The following is a 25,496-nucleotide window of genomic DNA, read 5'->3' as shown; positions in this document are numbered from 1 at the left end:
ATATAATGAAATATCGAGCATAATATTTTATAATATCATAATTTAATAAAAACATTAATTTATTTACAGTTTGTGTGAAACTTTAACTTCCCAATATATTATATAATTCCGAATGTTGCAATAAATTTTTATAAATAAAGGACATTGATAATGTAATGATAAAAAAATTTATCGTCTTGTACTTAACCTATATTTTTCTCATAAATTATACATTGTCATATCTTAAAATTACCAAATATTATATTATTTATATTTTTTCATACTAAAAATACAAGTTTTCATTAGTTTTCATAATAACAGATAGTCGTTTAAGTCGAATTTTATAATGTTTATAATTTAATTTTAATATTAATATGTGTACATTACCACTGAAGAGAATATTGGAATAAGTCGATGGAATAAAGAGAAGAGAAAAAATTAACTCGAGAACAGACATGTTCTTACTTTATTGAAATATTGACTGATTTCATATGAAAGACGAATTTATCAATCACCTGTTGCTGTTAGGATATTATCAGTTAAGATATGTAATACCTGCATTGTTATCTCTTTCGAATTCTTACAACATAACTAATTCCTATATCTTTAATCGAAACAAACTATAAATTAATTGTTTATTTCAAATCTTGTTATTCATATTATTTTTAGAGCGTATTGAATAATATATGAATGCGTAAAATGAAAATTTTGTTATCATTATTAAAATGTTTTTGATAATGTATTTATTATTAAAATAGAAAATATAGATTCTATAAGATAAAAATTTTACCGAAAGATATAACATTAATATACTTCTATTATATCGAACCGACTTATAGAAACAATTTTATTTAAATACTTTTTTTATTTTATCATTGATTATTTCATACATTATATAAAATATTTTGATAAAGTGTTCATACTTTTCTCGATACTTAAAATTGTTCTTAAATATATTAATGCATTTGTATACTTATATAAACGTAAATAAGAGTATTTAAAGACAACAAGAAGCACTTATAAATTTATAAAATATTTAAAAATACTGAGATTAAATTAAACTTTGAGAAATTCGTTATAAATTATAAATTAGTTATTTTATATAAATACAATTACAACAATCATTTTATAAATTATATAATTAATTAATTATTTCTAATATGTTTGATGAATATTTAATAATGAATGATAAATGGGATGAATTAATGCTAAAAGTGTATCCTGAAAGTAAATAACAAAATTTTATAATATAATTTGGCACGTAATTTATGAACAAATAATTTAACAATATTCAAAATATATTAAATTTGTAAATATTAAATTGTAGATATTATTAGATACTCATTATTTATATCTATGTATATTATAATTTTGTGTTTGATATAATTTTATGTTATATATTTTTAATTTAATTTTTTAAATATCACAATATATTTAAAAACATTATATGTACATTTAATTATTTATTATTTATCATCAAATTATTTTTTTTAAATTTTACTCAAATGCATAATTACTATTTTAGTTTCTTTTAAACTTTTCATACAGAATACTAAATCGTATAAATTATTTTAATTTATTAAGGATATTTATTAGAAAATCTGGCATATAAAATTTACAAATATAATTTATAGATACAATAATATCAATATCTTATATTTATGCATAAAATGCAGAATTTTTTCCTTTTAAATATTTTCATTTATATTATATATATATATATATATATATATATTAACAATTATTTAAAATCATTTGCATTAGAGATAATAGTAATTAATACCAATGAGAAAAGTTACAAATAGCTATTTATCAATAAATTGCCGGCATAGTAAAATTTATTATCAATGTTAATATAATTATTCTTAAAATTATATTTTTAATACTGTAAATAATTATATAATGATTAAATAATGAAAATAATAAACAATACTAAGTATCACTATGCTTAATAAAGAAATTATTTTCATGTTGAATATTGTTATTTTTGAATAATTAATTCAAGCTAAGTCGCACTTATTAATATATTTAAGAATTTAATATCTTAAATATGGATAAATAAAATTTTAATTTATTTATATTCTGAACACATGACTGTTTCAATTTATCATAATAAAGATACGTTTTAACTTTTCCGGGCACATAAACGTTAAAAAATTAAAAAATGAGATGTAATAATTTTTTTTAATACATTGCAGGTGTATCAGTACAAATTTATTTTTATCACTATTATTTGATTCATTTGACGTAAAATGTATAATTACATCCTTAGAAATTGTCAGTAAAAGAATTTATGATACATTTAATACAGTCGATATTAGTGGTCTAATAACTTACTGCAAATCGTGAAATTTTACAGAAGCAATGTTAAAGTCCTAATGTATTTGAACTTTTGAACTTTGCAAATATTAATCTTTATTGGTATTGAAACCTCATACAATTTACATAAAATTCTTATGAATGGGAAAATGCTCGTTTGGAGGTCAAAAAAATTTGTAAGTGAAGGAGGAGCACAATCGGTAAGAAAGCGGAGAAAGTTGTGGTGACGACTCAACTATCTTAATCACGTAACTGCATTTTCAGAATTTACCTAATTCAAATCATTATTAAAAAAAAAAAAAAAAAAAAAAAAAATATATATATATATATATATATATATATTAGTTATAAGTTAATAAATTTCGATAAATAGCTGATCATTTCTATAAAAGAGTAGTGGCGATTAAAATTATTTCAATATTCATGATTTCCTAATGACTAACGGCCCCAATTCTTTGATAAATAAATGTATATCTTTTTCTAAGAACTTTTCAATATGTATGTGTATAGATATATGTGAAGAAAAAAAAAAACATCTTACAAAACATGTTATTCAAACTTGTGATTTCTTTTCCACTTAATATGACATTCGAATAAAGATGAAACGCCAATATTTGAATAAAATATAATTATACAAAAATAATAAATGCAGCAAAATCATGTAAAATTTTATATACAGTGAACAATACCTTCAAATATACCTTACTCTTACATCACATCTGTTCAATTTTGATAATAGAAAACCATTGAAATAACATCTTATCATCATTTTCATTAAGTTTACTATTAATTATAAAATATTTAAGTGCCGAGTTATTTTTAAATTAAACAATCGATTAATACATATGTAAGAACGTTATTTTAAGACATAATAAACTATTATAATATGATTTTCTGTAAATTTCTGCGACGTAGGCGACCCACGATTGATAAGAATTTGACCCGATGACGTTTCCACCGACTATGATATTATGATACAACAAAATATCTAGTGGACTGAGAGCAAGCAACAGTTTCAAAGCGACGAGCCAAGATGAAGGAACAGTGGAAGAAGTTTGATAGCGATGGTGAGAGAGTTGACAATAGAGTTTAATTTATAACTTAATTAATTGTTTATATGGAGAAAAATATGAATTACAACATGCTGCAATTTGAAATATCAGCTGTAAAATTATATTTGTAAAGTAAACAGCAATATATATGTTTTGCGCGTTTGAAGTATACTTTATTAAAAAATAATTCATCTTACTGTAATCAGAGAAAACATAGCGTCAAGCATTATATAAATAAACAAATTTGTAGCGCTTGTAGTGAAAACATCGTGATCATAATAATAGTTTTGCGTGATTAATTTAGTCAATGTTTTTAGTGCGCTCATTCGATATATTGGAGTATACGAAATCATGTTTTACCTTAATATTAATAAAATGAAAAGAGGATATTTATACGAATTAATATTATTTATTCAAATGTTCTTGTTCGTTGATGTTTTTGAGCATTGAATACACTGATAATTAATCATGTATTGTTCTCCAATTCTTTGCTTTCGTGCATCTATCGAATTAACAAAAAATTTAAATTTCTTCATACTCTTAAATATGTTTAAATATTAATTTGCAACAATTATCTAATATTATCCCAAATAATATATGAGATTTCACGCTAATTCTCATTGACTAATTCAATCTAATATTTACACATACACGCACACGCGCAAACGCACGCAAAATCTTATTTATTATTATATAAATATTTTTATATCTACATGTAATAATATATACAGCGCTTAGTATATATTTTTTTATAGCATTCATTTGTACTTATACGAATTATAATAAGATAGAGAGAAAGAAAGAATACAATTAAATTAATCTCATATGTTAAATGTTATTTAATTTTTCATACTAAAACTAACTCAAAAGCTATCGTAGAGATAATCGTCAATTAATAATGTTCTAATGACTAAATTTTTTATTATTCATAGTACGAGTCATTTCGTAAAATTTTTAAAAGCAGCATTTTTTTATTTTTTTTATTTCAGCTGATTTATTGGTGCACGTGGAAGAGGGCAAGACATTGCCAATTAAAATCGAATTTCCAATATCAGCATTTACTTCGAGCATGAATTGCTGTAGAATATTACTCAGCAGCTTAAGAATCTTCGTCTTTTTAGGCTTCTTACTAATCCTAGGTTGGACTGCTGCGGCTTTATATGCAAACTATTTTTCAGTAACAAAACTCAAGTCAGAAAAATATGCAATTATTAGCGAGCAGCCCTTATATAATAGTCAAGTTAATAAATTATCCGTTCGAAAGGATACGTACGAAGGAATAAGCAAAAGTGCGGATGGTCCTGCAGAAAATATTATTAGTATCACCACCGTGTCTACTCGTCAGATTCACCATAATAATGTTTATGTAAATCAACAGGGAGTCGGTACGAAGCCTTTGATTTCCAATGATCAGAATGTCAACGCGTCAAAATCTCCTTCAGATACTAAAAATTTCGATAAGACCGAGTCCTTTGTTAATTACGAAGACTTAAAGCAGGATAATTTACAAAATAGTAATAATGAATTTAAAGATGAGATTATTGAAATATTACCCACCATCGTGCCAATTACGAATAGTGTTAATAGTGAAAATGATATAATTGAAGATAATTCAAATAAATCGGCGGGTGAGATTGATAAGGTGTTTGAGGTTATTCAAAACTTGTCAGAAATTGAGAGTGCAGATATTGTAGGAAATTTATTATTGGAAGAAATTATAAATACCGTTTTGAGCAATTCGATGAGTCACGAGGACACGGAATCTCATGAAAAATTGATATTTGATAATGAAGGGGAAATTGATAGCTCTGAGGAGAAATTGGAAGGAAATAACAACAAAGGCAGTAGTGAAGAGTTAGAGGATATAAATGAAAATCGCGAAAAGATATCATTAGAATCAGACATATCTAATCAGGATAATTCGTTTCAAACTAAAGATGAAATAGAAGATAATAGTGATGAGCAAGTGTGGTCTATTTTCCAAGAAAGTTCAAATGATTCGAATGAAAATGATAAACGTATAGACGAAGATAGCCTATCAGCTTTTGATCATGTGGAAAACAGTGATAATGAACAAATCAAAAGTTTTTTTCGGGAAGAATCCGATTCCGAAGAAGAGCAACAAAATGAAGAAGATGATAACGTAGAAGATGAAGAAGATGATGATGATGTTGATGATAATGATGATGACGAAACAAAGAGGAATACTAGCGATGAGAGTACATATCAATTAGATAAAATTATGAACGAGATTGCTAATAGTTCATTTTCCGATGAAATTCTTTCCGATGACGAATTAAAAACCATTGGTATTGAAAATTTACCAAAAGATGAGGAATTACATAAGAAGATTTACGAATTATCTCAAAAAAGTTTTCCACTCCTGGCTGAGAAATTATTACCTATCGTTAATGAAAATTATGAGCTACTTGTTTGGTACTATAATGATAAAGATAATTCAAATTTATTCAATGTGCTTGACAAATTGAAAGCTTCTACAGCTAAACTACTATACAGTACAAATATTCGTGAATTTCTCGACGATTTGAATGCAGTGATAGATCTAATAGGACAAGATTCTTACAACACGGACAGCATAGATCCTTTAGATGAAAAAGACAATAAGATTAAGAATTATATAATACATAGATTATCCAAAAAGATGGATATGTACAATTTTGTTATAAAATACCTTCAGTATGACAGGATTGCTACGTTAATCCTAGAGGCGCTTAATAAGTCAGAGCTGAGTCAACGAAATTATGAAGATTTTGAAATTAATGAATATCTTGCAAAGGTATTTGAAGAGGAAAATATGAATGATGAAATGATAAACGTAGAGGAGCCAATAACAGAGAATTACAACGTCTCAAAGAGACAAAGCTTAAAACTTTTAGAAACTATAAAAAAATTAATAAATATGAATGATAACCTTTCGTCCGAACAACTTCTTAGACACAATAATGAATTGCAAAAACATTATTTAAAATATTTAGAAGCAACTACTACGGATTTAGATGAAATAATGAAGCCGATCGTGGGTGAACGGCAAACAAGTGCGTTTATTAATGAAAGTGAAGGTAAATCAGAAGTGGTAACGACCGAAAATGTAAACGTGGAAAAATTAGACAAGTTGGAAGATGATTTGGAGAAAAATTTCGAATGGCTCATTAGATCTGAACAACTTCATGATTATAATAATGAAGGCATTGCTGATACACTGTACTATGATGCAGCCGATCAGTATTATGATTGGTCATTGTAAATTATTAACCGAATTTTTGTTTTAATACAATAAATAGGAGATACAAGAAGAACTGATTTAATTAATATACTTTTTGTACTATAATCAATATATAATATTCGTAATGCATATTTATTTGTGATTCTGGAGGCGCATGGATATATAACAACATTATACTATACATATAAGATTATATTGTTAAATAAAGTTGTTTTGATATTGATAGTATAATGGACAAATTGACCGTGTACTTAATGGCGTGCCGAGCGTATTAACTTTATTCAAGTTATGAACAAAAATTCAGGCTGCATATCTGTTGAGTTCAACTTTTAAAATAAATATGTCAAAAAGAAATTTTGCGTTCACGGTTGTATAGGCCGTAGAGAACTTAGAGCTCTAATAAATACAAATATTCACGGACTTGATTCAATATTTTACACTTTTTTTTTTTTTTTTTTTTTTTTTTAATTACTAATGGTTAATAACAGCTGAGAATGCAAATTCGTGACGTAATACAATTGTTAACCAAGTGAGTAGAATTTAATTCGACGTAAAGTTGTATTTCTTATTGAGTTCACTTATATTAAGATATGGAAGACCGAGAACGTAAATTAAGATTTAACGTAGTGGCTTTAATAATTAAAAATTGTGAGGTTAGTAATTGTGAGGTGTACCACCGGTATAAATAATTTAAAGATTTAGCACAGACTTTTTCAAAGTTTTTAAATACTTTTTTTTCATCTTCAGACGTTCCCATTCTTGTGCGTTTATTTTTTTTTTTTTTTTTTTTTTTTTTTTTTTTTTTTTTTTTTTTTTTAGTAACAATGACATAAAAAAATTTAGAGCAATGTTTTTGAAGTTTCGAAATTTGTATTTTACATTAGAAATAAATCTTAAGCCTACATGTAATTGATAATTATAGCTGTAATTTACTCATAGTATACTATTAAAATTTTGTCATATTTAAATATTAATATAATGAATAAATTCTCATAACACTGCTATTGCAGTGAGTTTAAGCCTAAGTTATTTTTCTAATTTAAACCATAATATGTAATGATAAAGTAATTAAAAAAATTTTCTTTTATCGCAAAATGGAAAGGAAATTTTAATTGATAAATTATGATAAATTGTAGATGTATTGAAATCGTTTGCTATGCCAAAATCAAAGTTGAATTCGACATGATTAATTTTAAATTATCAATAAATGTCTATTGCAAAGATTTAAATGATGAATGTTTATATTCAATAAAGTAAATTTTAAAATTATCATGTAGATTTTATAAGATACTTTATTTAATTCATTTTATCTAAATTGACGAAGGTAATTCAAAAGTCATAAATGAAAATTCTATATATGATGATTTTAATACAATCTGAATGCATAATTCAATAAAAAAAATTTTTTCACTCATTCATTAAAAGCAGTAAGAATTCAATTGAAAAAAAAACATGTTATAATTTGTAAATCCAATAATAAACTAAGAATGAAATGTTATAAATAAATTAAGAATAATATAAGTATAATAAATACAGCGTAATATTTACTTAAACGAAGCCAATTATTGTTCGCTTTGAAATTAAACTATTCGATGAGAAAATTATCATTGCAACCTTACGACAGTGTATGACTTAACAAAAATTTTGCTTTGATTAAATATAATCCGAGAATCTGATCGTTCGAAAAAAAATAAAATTAACCAAAATTAAAAGACACTTTGTTGTATATCATTGACGTATTGTTAGGTAATATAAATATTGTTGAATTTAAATATTTGCTTTTATTACGGAACTTAAAGATCGAATTAAACCATAAGTGATTTAATAATCTATTATTTTCAGTCTTAAGAAGCTTTTACGTAATTGTTTACTCTCTGTATTGTTACTCTTTTTATAAATTTTCAATTAATAGTCAGTATAATTGAAAGGTTACGTAATTTTGTAAACAAAATACCTACTTCGTGCTATTTTGACGCACAATTTATAATTGTGAAGAAAAAAAATCATTATTAAAAGCAATAATTGTATTCGTTAATTGTCAATACTTTAATTCTTATCCGAATGTTAAACAAATGTTTGATAAAATTTTGTAGCGCACATTATGATGTAATAAAATAACGAATTGACGCAGCTTACGTAACAAGTTATTATTAGCACGAGAAAAATATGTAAATAAATAATTCATAAGAATTGCCAATTTAATAATTTTAAAAGTACTCTAGAGCAAAGGAACATTATTCCCACCAACTGAACAAATATCTTCACAATGCTATGAATTATCATTTTATTGCTTATTAATACGCTGAAGGCACTTACAAAAATATTTTTCAACGCCTGCCAAAGATCATTCAACTCCTTAATTAAAGCAATTAATACACAACTTACAAGAGAGCCATTTTACTTCCACATCATTATATAAAAAACAAAGTGAAGAAAACATAAACAGAAAAAGTGGATTGCGAGACTGAGTCACGTTTTCTTTTTCTTATGCTCGGCACTAAATAAATAAAATTTTATGCATTGCAATGGTGCATGACAACGCCCCCCGTTCGATCGCAATAGCGTTGTTCGGCACTTCCAATTGGGCCTTCTACATTCCAGAACCGCGACAAATGGGCCAAATCATGCAGGGCCCCGGTGGAAAAATCATTCGATGAAAGTAATGTCGTCGTCATGAATCCGGATGGCGGGAACGCGGACGGAACAAAAAAACAACAACAACAACAACGACAGAATTAAAAGGGCCTTACGATCCAGTGACACACATTTTTTTTACTCGTGCCGATATTAACGATGAGTGCGGAAGCGCACGTACAACCAATTGCGCGGCAAGTCCGCGATGCTGTGCAAGCGAGATAGAGATTGACCTCACGGCATTGATAACGTATGACCCCGCGGGGATTCTCGAGCTTCTAGAAATGTCGACGAGGAGCGAGTCGCGGAGCAAAATCTCGCCGTCAGCCGCATCGAGCTCGTGGAGAGTCGGTCCAAGAGAAAATACGAGCCTCAGTAATAAACACAGTGGCGGTCGCGACGAGACAAGGATTTATGAAATGAAAATCCCATTGCACAACTGCAACGGTGAGTATTGTGACTGTCGACGAGGAAATAGTCGTGCTTATCTCGATCCTCTTTCTCTGTTTTTATATATAATTTTTCTTGCCCGGTAGCTTATCGTCGACGCACTTTTTTTTTTTTTTTGAGCTTCGCGCACAGCGAGCGAGCTTTTTTTCGGCCGTCCGGCGTACAAGTGCATTTGAAAACAAAGTTGCAAATTCAAGCCACAGTACAGTGACGCTTTCTATAAATTCATTGAACGTGCGTTAATATTAGTTTACACTTCAATTACGTCTGCATTTCATTATAAGAGAATGAATGAGAGTTACGGTAATGAGGAATTATTCATTTTACCTGCACAACAGTTACTCGTCGCTACGTTTTCAGAACAAACTCAAGGCGAATTTCAATAAGCTTGAACGCCATTTCTCATTCGTATTAATATTTATGTCACATTATTCATCACTTGATTTATATAATTTTCACAATATTTTTAACGATCTTTGACGCAAAGCGTCGATGGAATGTTAGATCGTTAGATCAAATTTCGTATAATCACGGTTTCATTCAAACTTTGTTCGATAAATTGTAAAAAAAAAAAAGAAAAAAAAACCCCAAAAAAAAAAGAAAGAGAGAAAAACAACTGAAAAAAAATTGAAAAAATTGCTGCTCGTTTCGTTAAGCTGACAATTCTGCTTTCGTGACTTACAGAACTGTGTTTTGTTTTCTTTTATTCTAAAGGAAAACCCTTCGCGATCGAGGAAGGCCCGTCATCGATTCAAATAAGCCATGCAAATGGAACTCGGCGTGCGACGAATTACTTTAAGCTCTTTAAATGGTTCGTTGCCATAAACATTCTAATTTTACTGCTATTTTGCGGTTATGCTTTGTGGAATCTTTATCAACTTGAAAACGCATTGCAAGCGAGGGAGGATGCGATTAATCTCAATAGATATTTCGACAGATATGACCCCAACTCAATAAAGAAAACAACAACAATCGGGGACATCAATGTCGCAGACTTTGACAGCAGCGTCATCATATCGGACTTCCACGAGTGGCAACAATCCATCCTCAGCAATCTCGAGAATCTTCAAGATGACGTGTCCTATAACCTGAAGTTTCTACTTCACACTATTACGAGTATCGTGAAGAACTTCGCGAATAATGATAAAGCCAGGACGATAGGTCGAGTGCTCGTTGTTCAGAATATTACGAATTCGTCAATGCCGAATGGCAAGCTAATAACCGCAAATTTAACCGACTTTGAGATTCATATTCTCAAAGAGTTTATAAATTTGACAATGTTGGAGAATAAAGGGATGAGGAGGTCAAGGTTTACGAGAGCCCCGAGGAATAATAATATCGAGACGGCATGTAACTTTCAGTTATCGTTCGACGCGAAGGATGAAAAGCTGATTAGCTTATCGATCAAATCTGATGAAAAAGATATGCCGATAGGCATAAACAATGACATTAGTAATTTGTCAAAAAATGATAACAAAGATGATCTTCGTAAATGCATTATCAATATTTTATACAAACCCTTTAATAGACTGTAATTATTATATAAAATTATCTTTAAATATCGACGATTCTTGAATATGATACTCCACGTTGTTGTATCAAGCACAATTGTAAACGTACAAATTAAAGAGACGACTTTTGCTCCCAAAACTTAATTCAAAACAATATTCTTAATTGACAATTAAAGACTCTACTTCAAACGATATTGAAGCGATAAAGGAGAACAGAAATTATATTCATTTGGTTATAAAATATACGTTGACTTCCCACTCATCCATGCTAATATAATAATTATTAAATTCATTTGGAATCATTTAAACTTAAAATCTTTCGATTAATTTGTACGAAACATAAATAATAAACGATAATTGTAATGTGTAACTTACTGTTAAACAATAGTGAAAACGAACCAAAGATTAATCTTTTTATATTTTATTATAATAAATATATTAACTGTGTACCTGTATTTTAAATATTAATATGTGATTTTCTATCAATTATTTCATAATTTATAGTATTGTGTTACTTGTATTTTAATTTTATAATAATAATAATATATATAATGCTGAAAGTATTTTATCGAGTAAATTGTATTTTAGATCTTGGCACTCCTGTGATCACTTATAATCTTAAAATTCAACATAACATCTGCATGTATTCCATTTTATCTCGATATATATATATATATATATATATATATATATATATATATATATATGTATATGCACCTATATTAATATAATACATTCTTGTTATAAATAATAATATGAATATGATAAGATATTCATTTATACATTTTTTAAATGCTAAATAATGTAGATATATATTAAATTTAATACATCCATTTACTTACAAATATATATATATATATATATTACACCATTTCGTCTAAACTTTAGTTTAATCTATAAAAAATATATTTATTCTTAACGACATCAATATGTTCCATTCGATTATATTTTTATTGTGAAATGTAATCATTAACGCATTAATAACGAAGATACGAAGTATTGATTTACTGGCTACTATTACTTGCAAAAAAATTTTAACTTATTATTATTTTTCTGTAAATACTAGCTTTTTTTACAGAAGAAAAAAATGAAGATAATCCAATATATTTCCAATAACTGGAACATGAAAATACGTTAGGAAAAAAAATAATTATTATTATTAATACAATTTTCGAAAATAGCTCATAAGAAAATTCAATGTACATAAAATGAACGACTATCAATGCTTTCATGGCTTTGATATTCTCTTAATCTATTCGCACTTTTCCTCTCTCACTTTTCTCCACTTTAAGCACGAAAATGAGTACGCATAAAATTTATCTACAACACAAGATACTAAAAGAAAGTGGTCCAAACAGTGTCGTTGGTAAAAAGTTCGTAAAAGTAGTGTTAAGTGGCTGGCGTAAGGCGAAGGAACCTTGGACCATGACTTGCAGTAAAAATTATCACTAAATTAATTCTTTAATTTTGTATATCCATCGAATAAGTTTGTTATTAGAAAATTGTAAAAAAAAAAAAGTTAGTAAAATATTGGACCCTCACAGTCGTGAAAATTAATTTAATTGTAAATACTATCAAAATTATAGATATTTATTTGAAAATAGATTACATGTGTATTAATATAAATATGTATGTCGTTGATTATTTATTTCAATGGTAATAAAATATTACAATAATTTACATGTACGAGCGTGCGCTCGCGCACCTACGCTCGCGTTCCCGAGCTAATGCGTTAAATGATAAATATCTATATTTTATAATTTATACAAATTCATTTTATATCTTAATTACAACTGTGCTAGTATTATTTTTATATTCAAATAATACGAATAATTTCCATTAGGACAATTTTTATGATCAAGCATTAAATAAAACAAAAACAATAGTAAGGATATAATTTCAAATTTTATCACGAGTTTAGAAAAGTCAGACCCGAAAAATATAAACAGTTATCTAATAAATTAAAACTTAATTTACTAAACCCATTAACTATATTGGCCATTATATATATAATGATTACTTAAGTAAATCAGATTAAATCAGAAATTTTAATTTTAGAAATTAAATAGATAGATATAATCTTTAAAAACCAATTAAATTACCATTCATATATTAATAAATTTATTCAATTAATTTAAATTTTTTTCATATGATGTCACTTTCGTATTAATTCCAGTGATTTTTCAGAATTTATTTACGAATTTATGAGGTATTTTGACTTTAATTCTTTCTTATTATCATAAAATTTTATCGTTATAAACAATTAATATATTGTAATATGAGTTTTATATGCGCACGATTGTATTCATTTTTTTGCTTTTATATATTAAAAAATTTTATAACAATAATTCTGGAAATCGTCGATCGTTTTCAAAATTTATTTAGTATTGCATTATTTATTTTCAAATAAATCATCATAATATGATTGAAAAAAGGTATTTTCAATAAGATTTATCTTGAAAAGTATTGATAACTCATAAAACGTTTAAAGCACATTTAATTTTATTTATGAACGTAGCCGAAAAATGTAATCATTATTATATTAATAATTATACTATGATAATTAAATATCTTACATTAAATATATAATATCTTAATTATTATTAATTTGTCGAGAGTATATTCTTAATAGATTATATATTTAAATTTTACATTATCTTGCTGATTAATTAAATTACTATTATTAACAAATATCATTACGAAAAAAAAAAAAAAATAATTTTTTTTAATTAAAAATTAAAATTTCAATTTTAGATACTTATTATAATTTTTGTTTATATAACAATGAACATTATAATAAATACATAAACATATATTTTTTATACGTGTATTGATATGATTTTCATACCAAACAGTATATACATTGTATATAGATTATTATGAATGATTGAAATTCCAAGATTTATCGTTAATTCACATAAATTTTTTATACAATTTTATTATATTTTTAATTATATTTTAAACTTATTTCTGCGATTTAATAGGAAATTGTTATCATTATTAACGTTATAATTATTCTAAATTATGTATAATTTTCTATTAATGTAAAATAAAAGTATACTTGATTGTAATTGCATTTAATGATGCAATAAATGTTCAGAAATCATATTAATATTATAATTTTTATATAAAACATTAATTATATTTGTATAAAAAATATTATTTGTTATCGATTGTTTTGAATAATGTTTATTCCAATCATAATTTTGAATTTTCATATAATTTATATCGCAATGAATAATTTCTAATCTAATGATCATGTATTCATTATATATACTTTATTTTCTTGAACGAATTACATAAATTAAATGACTAGAACATTCGTATCTTGCAATAACACAATTATACTATTTATACAATGACATTTATAGTATTTATAAATATCATAAATATTGTGAAATGTAAATTATGTAAAGATATTAATATTTTTCAGATTCGTGTAAGTGTAGCTGGAACTGTGAAAATTAGGATAATAAAAAGCAATTCCGATAATATGTTGACAAAACTTTTAAATTTCATTTTAAGATTAATTATATGTAAAGGCTTAAATATTCAGGAGATTGATATTTCAGCAATTTAATCCTCAAAATCGTCCTATATCGCCATATTTACTTTTCTGAATCTTTGAATTATTTAAAATATATAATTGTTAAAAATATCTCTTAAGTTTGCAATTTAAATTATAAAAAATCTATTCTTTTCAAAATATTGCTTTTCAAATAACACATTAAATTACATTTATAATTAAATTAGTAATAATTTAATGAGCCACGATATCGGTTAGAAGAAAAAAAGAAGCAAAAAGTCTTTTATTACGTATTTTAACTATAACATTTGTAATAGTAACTTAGCATTTTTAGCACCGATCCAACAGAAATTGACAAGTAATTGAAATTAAAATTAAAAGAAATATTCGTCCAAAAATGAGTGTTTGTAAGAAAACAATTATTTTTTTATCTAATTCACTGTCGCTTTCAAGCAAAGTTGCATACACACGAATTGCGAAATTATAATTAACAATTACGTGTGAGTGGCGTCATAAAAATTATTTATTTTATAAATAAAACTTTATCAATATTAAAATAACAAAAAAAAAAAAAATAAATAAAAAATAAAGCTTATCATCATCAAGTAGAATATAGCTTTGAATATATTTGATTGGCAGAAAATTCTTAAAACGTAAATATACATATATAACCATCCTATTTTATTTAATCGTTATTTTATTAGCAAATTAATAATTAACGTTATAACTTTATAACATATGATAATAATAATAATTTATATTATAAACATATATATATTAAGAATTTAATGTGATACGGTAAATGACGAAAATTTATGAAACTTGATGAAACTTTACATACAACTTTAATTGCCTGAAAAAGTTAGATTTGTATGACAATTAATTTCAGATATTTTGGCATATTTTGCTATTTATAATTGAGCAACAATAATCCGTAGTTTCAAAGCATGGACTATTTTATTATTAATAATAATAATAATAATAATAATAATAACAATCAAGTTAAATTTATACCGATTTCAAAGTTATTTCAAAAAAATTTAGTAGCGAAATTAATTAAGAAGTAGTTATATATTTAAGCAAATTTATATTATAATAAATTTAGGGATGGACATCTTAACTAATTTTTATATCATTGAAGTGTAAATTAGACGTCCGTCAAATACAAACCGGTGAAAAAATAAATCGTCATTGTTAAATTAAATTTTTATATATATAATTATGAAAATCGAATACATGCTATACTATATGGGCTTCTATTTACTATCTGATGTACGATATTGAAAATGTCAAATGTGCAAATAACAACAATAATATACATTATGCAATAATTGCCACTTAGCACAAATTTTCCTAAAAGAAATGATAATATACGAGATAAGTTCGTATAAAACTTCGATTGCTATTTTTGTATTTTACATTATCTCGATATTTTTAATATTAATATTTATATTTATCATATGTATAAAAATTAATCAAATACAATATAACATAATGATAAAATGATAAGAATAATAAAGGTAATAATAATTTAGAACCTTTGAAAAATATGGTTTTATGTAAACTGTCAGTATTTTGTTTTAAAAATTGTCCATAATTTCTTAAAACATAAATGAGTATTTAGCAATAAATTTATGAATGTTCTAAATTAAATAAGTATGTTTAAAGATACTTCGTAGTTGGAAAATACTTGATATTCATTCTAAAAATTTGAATTCATTCATACAAATTGAAAGTAAAATTAGAAATCTCTTTGATTAAAAGTTTCGTTAAATATGTTGGGATTCCTATAGTCGATAAGTATCATTTACGAATATTTAAACAATTTGTTGTGACCTAGCCTGAAAAGAAGTAACAACATTATCAATATTCATGTTCATAAATATCAAGAGACGTTGGATAAAAAAAAAAAAGAGAAGAACTTGACCTTGAACGACAATGCAAGGGGAGGAAATGTAGAGTCAATTGTAGACATCCGAGTGAAGCCGCCGCCACCCCCCCCCCCCGCCCCCCCCCCCCCCCCACCCCCGCCCCACGACTTTGGCAAACTATGATTTGTCATTTGGGTATTGTGTCGGGAGGATCCTAAGGTCCTCGGAGACGGCAATGGGGCCCCTGGGAATCTACAACTACCGAACGGCAATTGCGATGGGCGGTGGGAGGATTGTGGTTACAAAAGCTGCAGAAAGACACACTGAGGAATAAGATGAAGATGGCGGATGCGGATAATTCATCAGGTGTATGAAAACTATGCACTGTGAAAATTATATATGCGATTACGATTAGCATGATTTATATACTAAAAATAGGCTGCGCTTTTATCATGAAGCATCTAATTATACTAAAATTCTTTGAATCTCCATTATTTATCTTTTTGAAATGTAGTTTATGTAGCAGTTTTAAAAAGTGAGCATCGAAAGTGCTCGTGCTACTTGTTAATTTTAAATGTGTCGATTTCCCTTCCTCGAACCTCTAATTTCAATTAAACTTCATCGTTCTCATATTATAGTTTAAATTAAAAATAATACCGTAATGTTCTTTTTTATTGTCCATTAGAATGTCGAAATTTTAATTTTTTTTTTTTTTTTTTTTTTTTTTTTTTTTTTTTTTTTTTTTTTTCATTACTCGTTCTAATGGTGATTTCAATTTTAATGTGTTTGAAAAAAGTAAAAGTAATGCCGTTAATTATGCTCTAAGATACTTAAAATTATATTTCGACTTCTTTATTACTTTTATAGTATTCGTTAAAAAGTTATATTTAAAAAATTTGAAAAATTTTCTTAATTAGTAGGGCAAGAAAGTCGATTCATCATTCTCACTGAAATTATTATTGTTATTTTAGCCATAGAAAAACATGGAATCTTATGGCCATGACTAAATTATTTATCATATTAATAGAAGTTTTTGATGTTTAATTAAATATAATTAACTAGATAAATAGCAAAAGAAAGCAAAACGTTAATTGTGCAAATAACACTGAAGCCCACTAAGTTATTTCACAACATTTTTATTAAAATAACCTATTATTTTTATTCATTAATTCTTCTTCTTCTTCTTCTTATTATTATTATTATTATTATTATTATTATTATTATTATTATTATTATTATTATTATTATTATTATTGTTATTATTATTATTGTTATTGTTATTACTTTTATTACATTAATTACAGCTTCTCGTATATTAAGAATGAAGACTTTCGTTCTTTTGATTATTAATAAGAAATCAAATTTCAGGCTATTCTTAATCGACTAAATATTTATCGACATTTTGGAATAAAAGGGATCTTATGCCAACTAACTTTTATATGCATAATCATCGATATTCTCTCTATTCGTTATCATTCCTATGGTATAAGAAAATAATAAATAATACCAAAAAGGTAATGTAAAAATTGCTTCTTCGATAAAATTTTTATTATTTACTATTTGATAAAATTTCGAAATAATATTTTCTAACATTAATTTAAAATAATTATTATTCAATCTAATGTAACTTAATACAAGCGCTGTATAAAGTTACATTGATAATTGTTATTTCTAATCTCTAAAATGTTTTTGTTGTTAATGTTACACGCTATATATTTTCAATTATAATATTAGCAGCATGAATCTTAAGTGTATGTATATAATTACTTTCACTTTTAGTATAATTGTATAAAACATAAAATACTATAGCTCTAGGGTGATTGTAATTTCATCTCTCTAGATAATAATCAACATCTTCTCGATATATCTGTAATAATCTTGTAAAAGAAAAATATATTTAAAAATAAATAAAAATCGTGAATACCGTTTATTAATCGCTTAAATAAAACGCATATAATTAAGAAACTGAACGGCAGAATAATAATTTGCAAATGATAATAAATTTCAGTATCTATATTACATTTATCACGAGTATTCAGAAGGATTCAAACTTTTAATTACGATAATACAATAATTTGCAGATTCATTCATAGTAATCACAGATATTATAGTACTACTGGCTTTTTAATTTAAATCTCATAAATATAAAGAATAAAAATTTAGAATCTCACTGCTTTTTAATTTTATTACCATACTTATGCCCGGAAATTGAATTATTCATAAAAATTTAATTCTATTTGCAAAGATCACAATATATAATATTCTAGTACATTGTGTAGATATAAATTGTTAAGTTGCCGAATGAAAAGTAGTTTTCCAAAAACGAGTAAATGAACAGTAAATTCGATCGTTTGATTTATTTGTAAAATAATAATCATTCAATATAAAATTATCGCTTCCGTAGATTTTTATTGAAGCTATTATCTTTTTTATAATTTAAATTGCGTTTAAACATAAATTCACAATTACCGTTTATTTACATCTAATCTACTGCTTGTAAAAATTAACTCCATTATAATCATTCAATTTTTTTATACCGAAAATTTCTTATTTTCTTTTTGATATTTTCTCCTCTTACTAGAATAATTTTCTACAGCTCTTTAAAAAGATATTCTTTTCTTATTAAAACTTTTCTTATTAAAACTTATAATGTTTGTTAAGATAATGGAACGTTTATTTAACTTTAACAGTTGAATGATTATTATCTCTTAAACTTGAAATACCAAATGGAAATACTTGACCAAAACGTTTTACAATGTCAACAACAAACAAAAAACAAACAAACAAAAAAACAAAAGAAACTCCCCTTCCGTCCTTTAACGATTCAATCACGTATGGAGGTGTGAACTAACAAAAAAGTCCTTATTATTGTCTTATTAAGTAGATGTGCGAAAAGATTTCGCACGGAAACCGTTGTCGTCGGATGTGTAGCTGTTCACCGGGGATTCCGCTACTGAAGTGCGACAGACCGAAGGCGAAAGCCCGAGTCAATTACCTCGTGACCCCGTCACTGCAACCACTCCACTTCTGCTACAGGTACGGCCAGAAACCCGAAGAACCCAAAGAACCCAGGAATTCTAACTTGGGGAGCATCTACATTCTCTTTAAGGACGTATTCGACGTGCAGCTCGACCAAGCGACCGAGAAACCGCATCGGGATTACGCAAGGTGTCAGATTTCGAGGGTGAACGGTGCCGAGGAACAGTTCCTGCTAAACTGCAGACTCGGCCAGTGTTGCCTATCGACGGTCGGTAAACACGCGTACCACGATATATCGGCTGAGGCCCGTTTTTAATTTAAAAAACAATTTCAGATAAGAATAATTGTTGTCATTGGGACATACGCTATTGTTAAATGTATTGTTACGCTTGGGGATAAAAAGCGATTAACTACGTGTGAATTTATATGTACGTATGCGGCATCTTATTTATTTGCTATGGATATTCTACTATTTTTATGTATAACAACAGTGATAATAATTTTAGTACACTATTTAACTGTCCTGCTCTTTTACGCTACAACATCAAACGATCACAAAAGCAATTTCTTATATTGAATTTTAGTAAAAAAATGACATAAAAATCCGAGCGTATATATATATATATATATATCATTAATATAATTATTATTTTTAATATTATTCAACGGTAAGATGATATGGAAAATTAGTATCGAATAATATACGTATGTTTTTATAAAATCATACTCTACAAGTTAATTCGTTATCAGTGTACTATAATCGAGTAATTTAATATTAGAAGTTCGTTTTCAATTTCCCTCGTTTGAGCTAATTCTCTATAGTTTCAAATTTCAAAGGCTGACAAAATATTTATTTTTAAAATAACGAATAAGTGATTTTTAATATAAAGTCCTTAAATATTATATTTAATATATGATAATTAGAATACACTCGGACAGAACACTCGACATAAAAAATTTAAGAATACATTGTTTTCTTATTAAATTCTCGCTTTTATTTTAATTGTTATTATAATTCAGTGCCATTAAAAACGTATCTTTCCATAAATCGAAATTTAGTTGGATGCTTTGATACTTCTTTAAAAAGCCTTTCAAAGATAAAACTCCATTACAAACACACAAATTTTGTGTTTTTGTCGTCGTCGTCGTTGTTGTTGTTGTTGTTGTTGTTGTTTTCTTGCTTCACTACATTTTTGTTATTTTAATATTTATTAATCGATTGTGAAAATATAATAAATTGAACGTTAAAGAAATTTTTCGTATTCGCAAATATATATGAAGCAGTGACTTAAAGAACATTTACTTTTCTTATAGAAAGTAATTTCAATTCTTATTTTATCAGAAACTAATCAAAAAAGTATTGAAGAAAAACTTAAAACTTATTGTACAAACGCGTCAGAAAATACACAGTTTTATGTTAAGTTTAATTCTCATTCTACGTCTCGCAAAAATTTTTTTTTTTTTTTTTTTTTTTTTTTTTTAATAGTATGAATAATATTTGATATTGATAAAAAGTAAAATATTATTTTTAAATATAATAAAAAATATTTCTATCGCAATTGATATACATTTTCGTAAAATTTTATTACGTAGATTCAGAAACAAATAACTCCCCATTTTTCGTAACATTAATGTATTATTTATATTATATATTTTAGCATATGTATTATTTCACAAGGAAATGATTTTTTTTTTTTTTTAATTCTCAGACAAGAAATACAAAAACTTAATACTATTAACAAAATATTAAATAAATATTGAAATATTGTAATACTAAGTACTAATGAAATTTACATAAGAATTTTTAAATGCTTGATATCTTAAAAAATACTTACTTATCTGCTATGGACTTACTTTAAATATAAGCTACAAATTTTTTCACATTTATTGGGAAAAACATTGATAATAAACCTATTAATTTCATCATCAATCAAAATACAGGATTTTAAAAATGTTTTAAAATGACATTGACTTTCTAAATAAACATGATTGAAAAATAATGTGCAAATTTGTATAATTTTTTCATTGGAATACGATAGAAATAAATTTTCATTTAATTTGAACTATTTTTAAAAGTTTAAATGAATCTTTTATAAAATTTCTATTAACTTAATAGTCCTATATATATATATAAGTATACATATATATGTATGTATATATATATATATATATATATATATATATATATATATATATGTATATTATAAAATTACGCGGCAGAAAAAGTAGAATAAATGTATTATAATGGTAGTAATTTTATATTTTCAGCATAATATAGATATTAGTTTCTTCAGCGTTCATATTGTCTACGTAGTGTTTGTTTTAATTTCTGGAATCTTTTAAGCGTTAACGATACTTATTGGTCCAAAGACAGAAATGCACCAATTCATTTACGTAAACTCTACGTATTTTGAAAAGTGTAGATATATTTAGCTTTTATTTGAATATTGATTTGAATATAATTTATTTTATTTTATTTTTACATATATCAAATGCATGTGTAATACATTTTGTGTGTTTGATAATTAAAAAATATTGAATTACTTTCAATATAATTTAATATCTGCTAACTATATATATTTACTATTTATTTGCCATATTTTAATAATGATAGAATAATAATATTTACCTTATGACAGAATTATTACGTGTAATAATAAATACGCTTGATTAACAATTAATAAAACGCGATATGAAAATAAAAATAGACGAAAGTATATTATGGTAACGTAAATTCAAAATAACTCGGAAGAATAAATAATTATTATAATATCGATTTTGTGGTAGTAGAAAATGAAGAATTTGTCATTACTTCACTTTTCTTTCATGTTCTTTGTACTGTCGATTACAATAGCTGCGCATTAGCGGTTCATAACTTCGTTGATAAGGCAATAACACAATCTCGCACGCATTTTTATACAAATATGACGTTATTCGCATGATACGAATTATAATCACAGATATAAATATTTAATATTACTAATACGAATTTCGTCGACATAAGAAATTTTTCATTGGATTTTTTAACTATGAACAATTATTTTTATAATTCTAATGGTACAACTTTTGAAAAATCTTTTATCATTTGTTTTTACATTCATTATTATACAAATAAAAGTGAGGTTATCTAAATATCTGTTGCTATCTTGAATCAACTTTGTTAAAATGATAAAATGAATTTAACATTTAAAGTAGAAATCTAAGATGCCAAGAGCATATGAAATCACCGATCGTTCTACTTATAGTCTCACTTTTACAAAACTTAATAACATATAAATCTGAATAATAATTCAATTTTCATAATATGCTCCATTAATAGAATTCAATCCATTTGAAACATTAATATATTAAAATATTAATAAATATTAAGGTTATAAATATTAATATTTGATTATATCATTTCATAGTGTATGAAGTAATAATATAATCTTTGGACTATTTCAATGAAAATAAATTTATATTTATTAATTGTTCCGTAAAGAAATTAACCAATAATCGTTTTATTAAACTTTTTATGAACTTTTTAAAATTTGTAATATTCTAAATATTAATTGCCTATCATTAATAACATTGACACAAGGATTTAAATCATTTAACACTCTCTCTTACAACATTATGCTTATTATCAATTTAAATACAGTCATTCATATTTTCATTTCAGTTATCATTTGAATTCTTATTTAAAACTAAAATTTAATGTTGTGAGATCTCTCTGTGTGTCTCTCTCTCTCTCTCTCTCTCTCTCTCTCTCTCTCTCTCTCTCTCTCTCTCTCTATTGACGTTGCCTTAACTATTAGCGTTGACAGAGACTGCTCGATTCAGTAGATTAAATATTCCATTCGATTCGCATTCTTATTAAAAAAAAAAAAAAAAAAAAAAAAAAAAAATTAAAACAAACAAGAATGGTGAGCATAGATCAATCCAGCATTTTAGAAAATTTCTAATATAAAATCAATTTACTGATTACTGTTACATCAGATATAGAAGACTTTACCACGATTATTACGATTTATCAACCGTATCCTTACAGACTATCCGAGTCAAGTTAACAGTACAAAGTCAAGTGCACTTACAATGGCCAGCAGTGTTCTCGTTACTAAAGCTTTTGTTGAATGCAATCAAGTGTAAACAGAACTGTGCAAAGATAACTTCGAAAGTCCCAACCGCAAGGCACTACATTATTGTTCTGATTTTCATGGCCAACACACTGAAGCTAAATATTGCGACGAATCGTCACCCACAAATCCACAATTCACTGATTCAATCTGGAAAATGTCTACATTTCCAGCAGAGGTGTGGTCTATCGCCATTATATTACATAAAAAACGAGTTAAAGGTTGATTATAAAATATAAATGCAAAAACTGTCTAGTGTATAGATGTATATTACATGAGAGCTTCGATGAGTTTTCGGTTAAGTTCTTTCCATCTATATATGCACGCGCGCATACACACATAAATATTACATTTAAAATTGAAACCTTCTGTACCTGTAATATTCAATCACATGTGCATTTTATATTAACATGAAAAAGTAATAAACGTCGATGGACGACGGTAGCGTTAAAATTTTATAGTGCAATATTTCAAATTCGAAATCTACAAAATTTTGAATAGATTTTCGCATGAATGCGTATATTCGTGAACATCTATAAAGACAAATCTATATGTGATTTAACTGTTTGAACCTGTGCCGTTAAAAAGTTATTGTTAATGTACATAATAATTATTTACAGACACTTATAGATATGCAGATTATAATATTCTTATGACAATTGGACGAAGATCGATCGTCTCTTGATTTTACATTTGATGTATATTGAATTTTGTCAGAACTTAGTTCAAAGAATCTCGATAGAAACTAGCGTCTATAAATAGTTTTTTTTTCTTTTCTTTTTTTTTCAATAAATTACAATACTTGAGATAAAGTGAAAAATTTAAATGAAAACGCGAACGTATCGTAGGAATTGTTTGTTCTTTAATTTGTTAGAATTTTGAATGATAAACAATGTTCCTTTACGTATTATTATTAAGAACTATGTCACACTCATTAAATTATTATAAATTTAAGTTTAATTTCAATTTATTATACTCTATATGATCTATCAAATTATTACTACAATTATGTATTTACAATTAAGTACTACATGGTTTATTAGATATGTCTAATGACTTATTAAAAAAAATATTCACCGTCTTATCAAAAGTAGAGCTACGGTATTAACAATTTATTATAGTAATAAATTGCGGGATAACCATATTACTATTCACATCTTAACGGGTTTTATTGTACAATTGAAGCGTTTACGAAAACTAATGGTTATCCAAAACGTATTTCAACATTTTATTTGACGATGCTAATATTAAGTTAATAAGCTTAAACATATTTTCACGAAACTTTTTTTTTCATCTGTAACGTAAACGAAAAATATGTAAACTCATAGCATTTAAACAAATTCTCTAGAAATATCTGCAAGAAATAATATTTATCAGTTATAGTTTCATCATTCAATTTACGTCAAACTATATCATTGAATTCAGCTGTAAATACAGCTTACCTTCTTAACTCACCAATAAAAACACAATTTTTTTAATAATAAAATATACGTTTTATTACTATTACATGTGCTTTTATTAATCATTGTATTAATTATTAAAATATAATATACTAGCGAGCACATTGTAAATACTTTTAACCTTTAAATATAATTCTTATATCGTATGGCAAATGAGATGCAATAGATGATTATATTTATACTAATTCATTATAAAACTTGGATGTATCAATTATTTCGTTTTTATCTATTTTATATTTTGAAATAATGGAATTGTAAAGCATAGCCTTGACAAAGAATTTAGACAGAAGGTAAAGTTGTTGATACTGCCTTCTACTGCTATTGGTGAACAATAAGAAATATTATTATTTATTATT

At 25.8% G+C, this 25,496-nt stretch overlaps 2 protein-coding genes across 2 annotated transcripts; both read left to right on the top strand.

The window, feature by feature from the left end:
* Window positions 1–3,285: 3,285 nt before the first annotated feature.
* Window positions 3,286–6,674, top strand: LOC105368365 (protein PFC0760c-like). Its single transcript, XM_011507371.1, has 2 exons — window positions 3,286–3,365; window positions 4,340–6,674. The coding sequence occupies exons 1-2, from the start codon at window positions 3,332–3,334 to the stop codon at window positions 6,613–6,615; spliced, it is 2,310 nt and encodes a 769-aa protein (XP_011505673.1). The 5' UTR covers window positions 3,286–3,331; the 3' UTR covers window positions 6,616–6,674.
* Window positions 6,675–10,355: 3,681 nt separating this feature from the next.
* Window positions 10,356–11,632, top strand: LOC105368364 (uncharacterized; the record flags this gene model as incomplete). Its single annotated transcript, XM_011507369.1, has 1 exon — window positions 10,356–11,632. A coding segment is annotated over one exon (858 nt), but the record flags the coding sequence as incomplete, so codon positions are not given.
* Window positions 11,633–25,496: the final 13,864 nt, after the last annotated feature.

Source organism: Ceratosolen solmsi, unplaced genomic scaffold (assembly GCF_000503995.2).
Source record: "Ceratosolen solmsi marchali unplaced genomic scaffold, CerSol_1.0 scaffold6, whole genome shotgun sequence".
In the NCBI taxonomy this organism is placed as follows: domain Eukaryota; kingdom Metazoa; phylum Arthropoda; class Insecta; order Hymenoptera; family Agaonidae; genus Ceratosolen; species Ceratosolen solmsi.
Note: the sequence above shows the minus strand (reverse complement) of the source record. Positions and strands in the feature narration are given on the sequence as shown.